This window comes from Rhamphochromis sp. 'chilingali', assembly GCF_963969265.1.
Source record: "Rhamphochromis sp. 'chilingali' genome assembly, chromosome: 21".
In the NCBI taxonomy this organism is placed as follows: Eukaryota; Metazoa; Chordata; class Actinopteri; order Cichliformes; family Cichlidae; genus Rhamphochromis; species Rhamphochromis sp. 'chilingali'.
In genome coordinates, this window is record NC_137949.1 from 19,388,748 (window position 1) to 19,402,697 (window position 13,950).

At 40.4% G+C, this 13,950-nt stretch overlaps 1 protein-coding gene across 1 annotated transcript in view; it reads right to left on the reverse strand.

Annotated features, from left to right (window-relative positions):
- Positions 1 to 13,950, reverse strand: part of sos2 (son of sevenless homolog 2) — a 39,950-nt gene that overhangs the window by 4,044 nt on the left and 21,956 nt on the right. The window contains exons 8-22 of the mRNA XM_080870395.1: positions 9,249 to 9,347; positions 6,724 to 6,851; positions 5,938 to 6,593; positions 5,774 to 5,855; positions 5,550 to 5,672; positions 4,044 to 4,156; positions 2,957 to 3,179; positions 2,739 to 2,858; positions 2,484 to 2,646; positions 1,559 to 1,676; positions 1,139 to 1,311; positions 935 to 1,051; positions 498 to 759; positions 258 to 302; positions 35 to 135 (exon numbers count right to left, since the gene is read on the reverse strand). Coding sequence (XP_080726521.1) covers positions 35 to 135; positions 258 to 302; positions 498 to 759; positions 935 to 1,051; positions 1,139 to 1,311; positions 1,559 to 1,676; positions 2,484 to 2,646; positions 2,739 to 2,858; positions 2,957 to 3,179; positions 4,044 to 4,156; positions 5,550 to 5,672; positions 5,774 to 5,855; positions 5,938 to 6,593; positions 6,724 to 6,851; positions 9,249 to 9,347 — 2,523 coding nt within the window. The remainder of the gene's footprint in view (positions 1 to 34; positions 136 to 257; positions 303 to 497; positions 760 to 934; positions 1,052 to 1,138; positions 1,312 to 1,558; positions 1,677 to 2,483; positions 2,647 to 2,738; positions 2,859 to 2,956; positions 3,180 to 4,043; positions 4,157 to 5,549; positions 5,673 to 5,773; positions 5,856 to 5,937; positions 6,594 to 6,723; positions 6,852 to 9,248; positions 9,348 to 13,950) is intronic.

Below are 13,950 nucleotides of genomic sequence, written 5' to 3' on the forward strand. Positions count from 1 at the left end.
TCATAATGATGCAGAAACGGCGCACTGCTCTTACTTTAGTGTCCGACATGGTGTCTTTCCTTCGAGGCGGCAGAGGTGGTGGCTTTAGCTCCTCTCCAAGGTGGTGGAGGCTACCACATGACGCAGACTGTAACTCTGAGGAAAACGGAAAACACGGATTAAAACGGATGAAAAAGCTGACATGCTCGGCTACTTTTATATTGGCAGAATTGTGCAGAACTACAATCGGGAGCAATCAAAATAAACTTCACACTCACTTCCAGTAAACAGGAGAACTGGAGCAAATATGGAGTTGCTACTACCTGTGAAATTCAAACACAGAAGATTAAGGTCACATGTGGCAGAAGGAATTAGAAACATTTATTAACCTGAAACCTAAACTCTACTATCGGAGAATGTAGGGGCATAGTATATAATTTAACTTGGATCTGCAATACTTGGACTAGCTGCACGCTTTTCTTTGTAAACCATGGATCAAGCATCGGCCTCACACTCACCGCCGTAGGAGTTGCTGAGCTGGTCGTGCTCTGTGAAAACTGAGTTAAAGTCAGGAGTGGCCGACTGTGGGGGAGTGGGCGTGTTCGGAGAGGTGGGCACCGAAACCAGCGACTCCGAATCGTTCTCATTGATACTCCGGAAGGTGATCTTGTGTGGGGGGTCCCTCTCCAGGGGGACAGGGTGGCCCTTTAGGGTGCCAGAGGTAGATGTTCGCACGGGGCGGATACCCGGGGATTTCAGACTGTACACGGTCTTCCTGGGCTGCAATGAGAGAGGAGAATCAAGAGATAACACATTTCTCAGGATGGGATTGATCTTATATTGATTGAACTTACTGAGATCCAATTTAAATAATCCAACCTGCCCTTTCCAATCCGCAACTGAACTGGAACTTGTATAAGAGCAGTAAAAACTTCACTAAATTATAAATACTCACAAATCGAGGAGGCTGCCTGCAGTTCCGAGGCTCTATTTCCAGAGACTTTCTGAACAGGTAGTCAGTAAACTCCTTCTCGCTCAGGTTACCCATCGGGTTCAGGTTCTCGAAAAATTTCTGTGCAACACAATCATTAGTCAGAACTCAGGTACTGGGCACAGTTAAGACAAGCTCAAAGACAATTCTGGAAAGGCGAGTGCTCACCCTCATCTCGGGCTCCACTTTCAGACAGTAGGGCTGGTTCTGATACTGCTGGATCTCTCCTGTGATTTCCGCCACTTTCCTCCTCTTGCTGAAGTTGATCAGATCCTTCCCGTGGCGTTTCAGGAAGTCTGGGTTGCCTTCCTCCGTCTTCAGTATGTTGGTTAAATAGATACCTGAGGACCAAAAAACAAAAAATGTGAGTAGAGCTTGAAGTGTTTATTTGTTCAGTACTTTCTCACTTGTTAAGTCAATTTACTATTATAAAAACAACTCCCAGGACAAACAAGAGATTGAATTGTTTTCTGATAAATAATGGTGACTCACAGCACAGCCAGGATCCAGACACAACTACTTTAAGTCAACATTTTTTTTGTCCTGCCATCCTTCACTAGCACAGTCAGAAGACTGTAGAAGACTTACCAAAGAAAGGCACACAGGGTGGGTTTATCGACTTGAGTTTAGCCAAGTATTTCTTAAAATGGTCCTTGCTCAGTTCTGCTGCCTCTTCCAGGATCTTCCTTTTCCTCTCTGGTACTGCCTGCAAAGGTGAGGGAGAAGAGCTCAGACTGCAGTCTGATCACCACCTCAGCCTTACAGCGTAAATGCCAGTTTCAAAATCAACGCCAAACATTGCATGTAGACACACAAACACAGAAATGTGCAGAGGCCTTGAGCCCTCCCTCATTTTTGTTTTTCCTACTTTGCTATTAGAAAAAAAAGGCAAAGGAATTTATTGAAACACATGCGAACACCTGGAAAGACTGTGTATAAAGGCAAACAGAGTTTTTAACAAGCTAGAACATCAATATTTCTTAGTCAAGTTCTCCTCCACTGTGTTTTAAAGGCTGGCTGCAGACACTGTTGTTACTTTCTTGACCTCTGATTTCAACCAAACAAGTCAAAGATGGATTCATCACTCCAACAGAGCTGCTGCTACTGATTCTCAGTCCAGTTCTGGTGTAATTTAGCATACAGCAGCAGCAGCAGATGCTTTTCTTCTCTCTTTCTCCACTTGTTCAGGTCCCTATACATTTTGTTTTTTTGGAAGTACACAGTACTGAGATGCCAAGATATGCCGAGTTATTGGCTGATATCTGTTTGGAAATCATTTTGTTGGAGCAAAACACTATTTTATCCTTGTCAAACTTTGTCATTTTTAGCATTTTTATGCTAAGTTGTCCACAATGTGCTGACATAGCACTGGTTCATCCCTTGAACGATTCCCCAGGCTTTCACTCATTTTCACTTAAGACCACTAGAAAAAGGAAAAGGTCTGGCTCCTCTGAAGCAAACGACTTCTGCTTTAATTTGTGTAGTCCTGTTTTTCTCCTCATATCTCACTCACCTCATAGGTGTGATCAAGTCTGTAGACTGCAACAGAGTTGATAGCACTGAGCACCTCCAGCACACCGTTGAAGTTATTGAGCTCCTGGAAAACCTGCAGAATCTCTATGACCCGTGTGAACACCGCCACCCTCTCTTCCAGGTTCATTGTCTCCACAATACACCTGAAACACGCAAACACATCCACGAAACATCGTTAGAGGAAACGGGACCTGAAAAATTAACGGTGAATTTTCTTATAAGCAAAGTGACTCACTTCTCAAACCACAGAGTAAGGTTGGTAGTGTGGCGAATCATGCGGAGCAAGTTTGGAGAGTGCTTCTCTTTGTCCTCTTTGGTCCAGACGCTGCCGACCAGCTCGGAGGGCCGAACAGCTCTGTGGAAGCAGAATTTTATTTCTCTATGTAAAGAAGCCGATTGCTACACGCATTTTCTGACTTCAACCTTCCACTTCTATGGCTATGAGTGACTGACCTGTACAGCTCAGACTCTATCAGTGTCAGCTGACGTGCAATCTCTATGGGGTGAAGGGTCATGAGGTCAAACAACTCCAGTTGGCCGCTTCTGCAGATGTGCCACTCGATGGAAGGAGGCGAGCTCTCAAATGTGATGCTGGGACTGACGCCGTTTGTCTGAGGCTGCATCTTTCTCCTGATGATCTTATTGATGGACTCCACCCACTTTCTCATGGACTTACCTGAAATAAATAAATAAATACATAAAAAAAAAAAAAATCATCCATTAACCACTGGTGTGTCACTGTACTCATGTTTCACAGGTAAAACTACACTAGAGACTACATCAAGAAGCCCAGTGAGGCTTTGCTCAGATCCAAACAGACAGTAGTTGGACAAATCATCAAATCAATCATCACAGTAGTGATGTGGTCTTTTTAAGGCAAACAAAAAGACTATATTTTAAGTCAGAAGACAGCAATTTGCCTGATAATGATCCCGTACAGACAAATTATTTATAGCTGCAATATAGTGTCTGAACCCTTTCTTTTCCTGCACATGGATATAGGTTAATATTTTTATACACACACAAAAATAACTAAAAATGCAAGAGGTGACGAGATAATTTAACAGGGGGACATAATTTCAGAATATCATATTCAAAGTTAGATTTTACCAAAATATACCTCAACTTAGGACAAGAAGTTATGAACAGCAATTAGATTTTTTGAAACATTATTTTTGGGGGCATTTTTGCCTTCTTTGATTGGACAGTGAACATGTTTCAGACAGCAAAAAGGGTAGAGAGAGCAGGGGAAGAGCCATGGGTTGCAATCGAACCCAGGACACGATATCGAACCTTGTCGTATATGGTCGCCGTATGATTTTGACGTACCAATATATGGCACACGAGGATTTAGATAAAATAACATTGCTTGCTGTTTATTTGCAATTTACGCATCAGAGGTGGCTCAATAAACACCCTTTTGGACGTAGCTTTGATAGATAAACGCTGGAAATATTGCAAAGTTCAGCTGTAGGACGGCTTTTCCCATGTTGTGTCAAATGTTTATTTATGGAAGCAGCCGTTTGTGTTTGTGACTGACCTCGCAGTTGAATTTTGGTGGTGAAGTATTCTTCTAGTCGACTTCTAAGCTCTGCGTCGTTCTCAAAGTCGTAGAAATGATGTTCAACCCACTGACGGAAAACATTGAGAACCCTGCGAGGTGAAAAAGGTAGTTGAGTTAATTTATTATTAGAGCTTCACAGGTTTATTAGGACAATATGCATACAGTTTGCAAAGTACATCTACAAGGGAAGATATTTCTACCGTTTGTTGACATTAACAATTATATTTGGTATGTCAAAGAAATACATAAGATTGCCAAGTAGTTCACAGAGACATGCCTTAAAAGGGAAAAGCAAACGTCGAAAGAGGGACACCTTCTGAAGTGCCAGTGTTAAAATACACAGTCTGACCACATTTAAGTGCTTACTGAACAACAGACCACACATACTTTTGTCCTGCATGTACACTCTAAAACATCCTGAAGGCTTTGTTTAAGACAGACACTTCAAAGATTTTAAACTCTTCCTCAGAATGTAATATAATAGCAGTACAGGACTTTACCTAGTTTATAAGGTCCACTCGTTTTGTCATCGTTTCTGTGACTAACATTCACAGAATTTACAGGAGCATGTTTGACACTAAGGAGCTCCCTCTTTTTTAAAAGGGGACTTACAAGATTAGGTCAGACTCTGCTGCTCCTTATAAGGATACACAGTCAAATACAAAAGTAATTCTGTGACATGGTGAGAACATTTTTGCCTTAACAGGGCGACAGACACAAGAAAGCACTTAAATAACAAGTAGAATAAGCTTTCTACAAATTTGAGTGATGTTTATCTAAAAATGCAGGTTGTCCAGCTGTGTATTAAACTCAAAGTTGTGTTTTGGAGCTTAGTAAAACACATAGCACTTGAATTTAAAATGACCCAAACATGAAGTTCATCTTACGATGTCCCTTGCCATTGCCAAACCTTGACTGCATTCACAAGATTTTCAAAACATTTGACTTCTGACCTTTGACCTTTACATCGAGGCCACTAACATTAAAAACCATCTGAGATTATTAGGAGATAGACCTAGGGTGTCAATTTGAAAGTCGTAGATGACTTCCTTCGTGTGTCATGGCATTCACAAGATTTTCAGAAAACTTGACCTTTGACCTCGTTCTTGAGGTTGAGGTCACTGAGCTTCAAACTCATCTGAGATTTTTAGTACATACCCTTATGGGGTCAATTTGAAGCTCATATGTTGCCTTGTTCTCAAGTTATCGCATTCACAAACTCAGGCGTCCACATCGCCTGCCCTCCCATGTGCCCGGCGGGGTGACGACAATACCAGATCAGCCTTTTACGGCCGAGGGGTTAAAAATAACAAAACAAACCAAAAACGCTACTTTTTGCCTTACATACAGTATTTCAGTGTTTAAAATGAGTATTGACTCAAGACTTTTGAACAGTATATTATTTCTTTCACTGTTAGTGTTCCCCGTCTTTCTACTTTCACTCAAATACACAATTAACTTGCACATGAGCAAATTCTTCACCTGAGTTGGACCGGCTGTACGTATTCCTTTCGGAACCTTTGGAGCTGGGCTACCATCGGATGATCATTGGTCATCAGTATCTGTCTGTCTTCATCTGTTGGTTCTGGATCAGGAATCGTAAGCCTGAGAAAAGAAATGATCAGGTGTACCCTGACGTCAGTTACAGTTGTGCAAAATCACGAATTATAGCAAAAGAATTACTGTAGTCACGGAAAAGACTGAACCTGTCTATCAGCAGGGTGAGAAACTCGTGTGGCTTGCAGAATGATCGGTATGTGGTAAGAAATGTGCGAACGAAATTGGGATCTAGAAAAAGATCAAACAGATGATAAACATAAAGGAAATTAAAATATTCATTGCCACTAGTGAAGCTTATGCAGCAGCTTACCAGCATACATATGGTATGTGAGCCTCTCTATGAGCTTGTCCACTGTGCCGGCTTTAATGATGGGGATTCCTGTTTTGCTCTGCACTTTGTCCTCAAACACTATATTCTCCTCAGAGTCCTGCACCGCAAAACGGTACACCTCTGGAGAGGGCAGTCTTAGAGGCTGTGCCTGCTCCTCTTGCTGCAGCTCAGTGTCCAACATGCGATCTAAAGTAGACCGGTATTGCAGAGTCACCAGCGCTGCCATCCACGCTTCCTTCTCCTCTGCTGTACGAGCACAGAATACGGCACGGGTATCATCTTTGGCTACCAGTTCAAAGGCGTTCCGCAGCTCTGGCGAGTCCTCGCGGTCCGTAATGCTGACCTTCCTCAGAACAAACTTCTCTTTCAGACGGAACTCCGCCCCGCTACCCGCTCCCGGGAGCCGTGAACTCTGATTGGCCTTACAGCTGATCATCAGGCCATCAAAAAGGAAGTTGTGTCTCTCGTGTTTAGCACCTGCACGTATAAGCGGGCCCTCCAAGATGAACTCGCTGCAGCACTGACCGATGTCTTTTCCCTCCCAGCCGTCGATGCTTTTCTGGATCTCGTTCATGCGTTTGATGGCTAGCTGTTTGCTACGAATCTGCCTGCTATACAGACGATACATTGGCTCACTGTGAGGGAGGAATAAAGTTTGGTCAGAAAACCCCAAAGCTCAGTGCACAAGTTTTTAAATGCTGAACCACTGAAATATAAGTAGACAAACATAAGTCTTTATTGCTTATTAATAGTAAGTAGACGTACCCAGGTTTACGTCGAGGCTGGTGTTTGGCATAAATTCGCTCCATGCTAGATTGAAGGTTAAGCAGAGCTGTAAGCGCCTGTTTCAGACATTCTCTGTCGTCTAGGTCTTCACTGCGCTCTTGAAGTTGCTGTAAAACGTATCAGAAATATTCACGATTACATAATATCAACGTCTTCAGCTTTAAAAAGACAAAGTGCAGGTGTAGCTGATAATGGCACCAAAGGCTTGTTCATATGATGTATGAATGGCTTACTGGGACACTTAATGGAGTTGATTACATTATTTTAAAGTCCTACAGAAAGCCTGTGTTAAATGCAATTAAAATAGTATTTGATGTGTTACATCTCATATTAATTGTTGGGCAATCTCAATCTAACGGCTGCGTTTTCCTGGAGCATCAGGCTCAGTTATTACATCGCTCTGGCATGATGATGGTGCCACAGGACAGAGAGCTTTCTCTCGTGACACCATGTGAACATTGCTCAAAAATTATGTACCGTGTTGGATGTGATAAGTGTGTCTTTTGTTGCCTTTTCCTTCCATAACGCCAACAGGTGGCGGCAAATGGCTACCCTGCCCTGAGCCTGGTTCTGCCAGAGGTTTCTCAATATGAAAAGGAGGTTTTTCCTTCCCACTGTCGCCAAGTGTTTGATCAGAGAGTCGTTTGATGGTTGGCGTTTTCTTTGTATTATTGTATGGTCCTTACAATAAAAGCACTGTGAGGCAGCTGTTGTTCTGATTTTGTGCCACTTAAATAAAACTGAACTGAAAAAAAAAATTCATTTAAAGCAAAAAGGTCTGAATTTGTGGTTTGTGTCACACTTATTACCATTTCACTAGCACTCGAAGAGGGGCGGATGAGTGTTTGCAGGCAACTAGAGCTGATTGTGACCAAAGCAACAAGGCTTTTGCCAGCTGGATGGGGAATACTATACTATGACTGGTAGTTGCCAAGAGATCAGCAGCCTCTAGGTTAATTTGAGTCTTTAGCAATCGATTTCCTAGTGACTGCCATTAACCTCCAGCAACCACTCTCCAAACTTTCAGGAAACTAATCTTTTTTCCCCATATGACCGAGGCTTTATTCACCAAACCCTACACTGTCGTCATGGTTGTCACGTGTCAAAAATGCAAACAAAACACCACTTAGAAACGTTAAAATTACTTCATATTATGCAGTATTCTATAGTTAATAAGCTGCAGGGGCGTATTATTTCCTATTTTATTTATTTGAGGTCTTAGGAAAGTTTGGACTTGGAGAAGGCTTTGTAATTTTGTCAAACTTATCCATCTTTTACCTAGCGCCTGTGTCCTTTTTAATGGCTCTAGCGCTTCAGAATATGCACTGGAGAGATATAACTGACAAGCAGACCGTATCATAGTATAAAAGGACTTTAAATAGATTCAGTTCCCTACAATAGTTTTGCAAGCCGATGATATGCTTCTCTTCATCTCAAAATTGGGAAAAAAAATCTACTCCCATGTTGATGTCAAAATTAAGGATCTCTCCCTGGCTATAATATTAATTTTGATAAAGCAAGAGCAATGCCAGTTGGTTTTGATAGCAAAACTTCATATCCATCCATTTCCCCTTTCTCCTGGTCTGACTTGGGATTTTTATATCTAGGGATCGATATAAAGCCTAATGTTAGGTACCTCTTGAGACACAATTTGACCACAGTACAAAAAGAAATAAATAAAGACCTTGCAAGATGGATGAATCCGCCAATTTCATGGATGGGTAGAATAAGTCTAATAAAGATGAAGAGGCTTTACTATTATCTTAAAGGTGATGGAACTCCTTTTGCAAAATTGGGATGTAATCCCTTTGATTTAGTAGGAGACATGCAAAAATAAATCTCGCACAAAAACAAAAGACAAGCCAATTCTTCAAAATACAATGAAAAGCTGGCAAGATATAAACAACTGTATTTGAGGAAGAATTCGTTTACCTACATTACACTGCTTTCAACAATAGAGATTTTCTCCCTGCCATGAATTTGGTTGTATTTGGATCCTAGCACAGAAGAGGTGTAGTAAAAACTACATACATAAGCTGTGCGCCCAACTTCAAAATACCTTTGGCCTTCCTCAGAAAGACTTGTATATCTTCAAATTCATCACTATGTGTCACAGGATTCTCGCTTGCTTCCATAGAAAAAATTCAAGTTTACTTTAAAAAAAAAAAAAAAAAAAAAAAAGGTTTTATTTTGGGCTTTTATAACATCCTGCAGAAATATGATAATCAATCAATATTGGGAATGGTCTCAGTCAATGGGTCAATGGATGATTTACAGAAAGCCTATGGTGAGGACGATTTAAAAAAAAAAAAAAAAAAAAAAAAAAAAAGTAAACATGATAATATCATGTGGTCAGTGGTCACATATCTGTAAACCCCAACATCCATCAATTGTGTGCATCATTAACAATAAATCAGGGTTGTGATGGGCAGTCAATTTGGGGAAAAAAAAAAAAAAAAAAAAAAAAAACCAGAGAGAAAAAAAAAGTAAACATTAGGACAAACCTGCAGTAGCTCAAAGTAGTGCATACAGTGGTACACTGGGACCATCATCAGCTGGGGAAGGATATATTGCACAGCTTCTTTAAAGCCTTCTGTAACTGACTGCAGAAACAGAAAGAGAAAAATGAATAATAAGAACACTATGAACAGATTTGACCAACCAACATAACAGCAAATTTTCCACCTCAATACAAAAAGTCTTTTTCCCCCTAAACAGCATTTAACTCAGTAAATCTGTTTCAAAACAAAAACATTTTCCTATCCAGAAAAAAAAAAAAAAACCACAACATTTAGAAATGTGATATGCATTTATTCATATGTAAGTCACAGAGACGTTATTTTAAAGTGAAACTGAAAGTTGAGTGTTTATATTGCAGTTAGCTAAACCACCAAATAAGTTGTTGCTGGATGTGTTTAGACCTGTCTAAAGCTCGCCTTTCGTGCCTCCAGGATAAGCCAGTGTACAAGTGTATGGTTGTATTCAACTCAAATGATAAATGAATGACAAAAATTGATCATAAAAAAAAAAAGACTAAAATGTCGGCCCTGACTAAAAATATTGTACAAAACGTACAGTCGGTCAGCAAAGACAGATTGGGTACATCCCAGTCTGTTAATGTAAAATCAGCCCAAATGAGAGGGTACAGGGGGAGCAAGAAGCAGTTGATCAAGTAAGGCAGAGGTAACCAGAAAGGGAGGGGTGTCACAGTATCCTTTTAAAGCTCCTGTTCCCCAGATAGCCGAATCAGAATCAATACGCTCGTACTCAGACTCCTCTGCAGCGACCACAGTCTCTGCATGCAGGGAAGAAGTCTGGGGGAAGGGGGATCGTGTGCATTAGAGAAAGGCATCAGCTGCCTGATGCACCCAGATGGACAGCAAGGAAACAATGATCCAAGTTTAGATCATGTTATTGATACGTCAGCATCCTGCAGATTCACAAAGTGTACACGTGCTTTTTGTCACCGTTTTGAGACTCATCAGTTTCGAGATATAACGCTTACAGGGAACCTAAGGAATCCGTGTATTTATATTCATGTTTGTCACCCAATTCATGAGCATGTAGTTGACTTATTTCTGTCCAGAGTGGGTGCAATCACACAAATATAAAATAGAGAGAAATGGACTTTATGATTTACTGACTATTTTGTAACTTCTTCTGTAAATCTGATGTCATCAGAAATCTGGAAAAGGTGCTTACATGCCACAGGATCCTGCTTTCCACTGAAGCAATGCAGCTATGCAGGTATCACAAACCCAGTGTGAAACAAGAATTTTCATACACAACAGAAACCTCACAGATAAATAATATGCTAGCCCTGATCTAGATGCTTTCAGCGAAGATTCGACAACTTGGTGAGACTATTGATCTTAAGAGTCTTTAAAGAAAACAAAACTGGATTTCCATTTCTAATCATAATTTAAACTTATCATACATCTCTAAAGGGATATGCATCATTTTTGCTTTTGGCCCCCGACCCTCCTCTTCACCAGGAGAAAAAAAAAAAAGTCCTGCAGTGTAGCTGGCTGTTCTATTTTTAAAAGGCGATGTAATTTACCCACAATAGCAGACGCTGCAGAGTGCAGGGGCTGAGTGCTCGACAGACGCATCTGTCTGACAGAGAGGAGGGGCAGAAAGTCAAGAAGGGTGGAAAAAGAAAGATGAAGCACATGCTTTGAGACAAAAGCTGAAGAGGAGAACCAATGTGGCCACTGCCACAGGTTTGACTGGAACATGTGCCATTTCATCCAGGTGTCCACATAACTGAGCGTGCTGGATAAAGAAGGTAGAAAGAAGATGAGATGAGTAACTGGTTGGTGGAGAAACACCATTACACCATCTCCCGTTAGGACAACTGATGATCAACATGTATACATGTACACGTGCGCACGCACACACATCTCCGATTGTGCACTCGAGCAAAGTGGATTTGCAAGATCTCTTTCCATCAGATGCCGTAAGAGCTGAATGTCTTAGCTGCTGGGTTAACGAAAAGGCACAGCCATGTATCATTTCCTTAAATTTTGCTTCCAAAGGGGTCTTTATGAATCGTTCTCCAGGATTTCTGAAGGTCTCTCAAAGTCTTTCTTTGGACATTGGCTGCATTTTCACCTGCGTTCAGTCCAGTTCTTGTACCTGACCTTTTTTTTTTCTTTTTTTTTTTAAAAAAAGAGGATTTTTATTTTTGTTAAGCTGCTTAACACCGAGATATAATTCAAATAGCCCAAAAAAGGCTCAAGGGATAACTCATAACTCAAGGGATGAAAGAGTGTTGTGTATACACATAACAGAGAATTCTTTAAGTAATTTGTTACTAGGAGCCAATCACAAAAACACATCATTTGTTCCAGTTTCTAACAGTTTGACAAAAAAAAAAAAAAAAAAAAAAAAAGTATTTTTGCTCAAATAACAATGTGATTCCCAAAGAGCTATTAGCAGAAAACAGTGCTGTGGCAGTGTGCCATTATAAATTTTGAAGAAACTGGACAAGTAAGGTGAGAAGAGAAGTCGTCTCATGATGTCAACATCACTATCTACAGCAGATGAACACTACCTGAAAGTCATGTCCTTAAAAACAATTAATTAAAAAATAAAAAAGACCTGATAAAGAACCTGAGAGATTCATCTACTGTTCACTGAAGCCTCATCAGAAATGGTCTCAGAGGAAGGGTGGCTTCTACTGAGGCCACTGGATTGAAAATAAGTGGCAATATGATGGAATAACAAACACATGGAGGTGGGCAGGACAGAGAAACGTACCATCAGATTTTGCTACACCACACAATGCTTTCCAGAAAGTGTGATCTGTGTTTTTCAGCAATGCGAATGATCCCAAACACACCATCACTGCAACCCCAGAGCCTGGACAGCGTGGGATCATCTTGACAGCCAACATCCAAAGAAGGGCTTCTTCAAGAAGCCTGGAGAACCTATTTCAGAAGATTCCTTCTAATGGAGAAGCTGAAACTGAACCCCTTAGATTATGAATCTTAATTGCTATTTTCTGTTGACTGAACTGATTAATTGACTGATACGTTCTTACATATATAAATCGATATATACACTCAAGCAAAGACACTTTTTAGTTATGTGCTGCTGCTTTAGCTTGTGAAACAAAACTTCTTTGTTTTAAAAAAAAAAAAAAAGTCTTATCAATATGGTGCACAAATAAAGCTGTATTCATACAATACAGTTGTATTGTATGAACTCTCATACAATGAGTATATGGAAATAAACACTAGGTGTGAATAATCAGAAGACTGTGCCAGCACTCTAACTGTGGTTAGTCTAGCGGTTCACGAATAAACACAGCGAGGCCTCAAAATGAGGTACAGGCAAGGCTGCAGGGCACTCACTCAGCCAGACTTAGTTTCCTCACTGCCAACAAGATACAAATGAAGCCTAAAGGTAGATGATTCGTAACAAACAGAAATTTGACTAGAACAAAATTAGACACTTGTTTTGAAAAGCTTAAAAAAGAAGAACAGAAAACAGTCTCATTCTGCAAGTGGTGTTACAGTGACTCTGGAGCTCTGATGCTGCATCATGTGAGCACTCCACCTCACTGGGCTTTGGCCTGAGAAAACACCAGAAAATATTTAATCTTCAAAGGCTGCCAAACTGCACCCCACTGAGCATAATTCAATGCTATTCTTGTGAGGAATGTCCAAATAAAACAATGCAGCAGCAGCGAATAAACTGTACACAGGACGCTGGATATGTCATGACATGCACTTGGCGATATTAAGAGGAATTCCACCCGGCATGCAGGTTGACTTCAAAGCAGAACAGGAACAAATAATGAAACAATGTTTGCTGGGTATAAACTCAAAATGACCTACTTACACCTTCATATAAAAAAATAAAAAATAAAAAAAAAATACAGATTTTCCCTTTTTTATTTTACAGTATTTTTCAGTCTGTAAAGTTTATTTTTGGCACTGACAGAAAGAACTGATTCTCAGTTATAACAGCTGTAACCGTTAATTCTCGTACCTAGTGATAATACAAAGTCAAAGTAAATAAAACTCAAATGCACACTGTAACACAAGTTCCAAAAAGTTAGGACGTTTTGTAAATGGCAAATAAAAGAATGCAATGATTTGCAAATCTCATAAACCAACAGTAGAATATTAAAAAAAAATGTTTACACATGTTTACCACTGTGTAGCATCCCCTCTGCTTTTAACAACAGTCTGTAAACATCTGGGCACTGAGGAGAGCAGCTGCTTGACTTGTTGTCCCATTTCTGCCTGTAGAGGATTCCAGCACCTGGACTTATCTATGAAGCTATGCCATTACAGTAGCTCTAGCATGTGGCATTGCTGAAATATTAAAGGCCTTCCCTGAAAAAGATAATGTCTATATGGAAGCATACGTTGCTCTAAAACTTGTATATACTTTTTAGGGCTTATGCCCCCTTTCCAGATGTGCCAACTGCCGAATCCATCATCACTAATGCGCCCCACATGTTATCAGAGATGACACCTTTTGAACTGAGCCCTGATGTCAAGTCAGAAGCTCTTCTAATGCTTTAGTGAGGAAGAGACAGCATCCAAGTTTTCCCCCAAAAGAAACTTAAAAATTTTAAATTTTGAGGCACATTGTTCTGAAGTTGTTCCACGATTTGTCAATGCAGATTTATTTTTTAATACCCGATCGTTTTATTCACTTGTTACCAGTTGCAAAATGTAATTTTCTTTT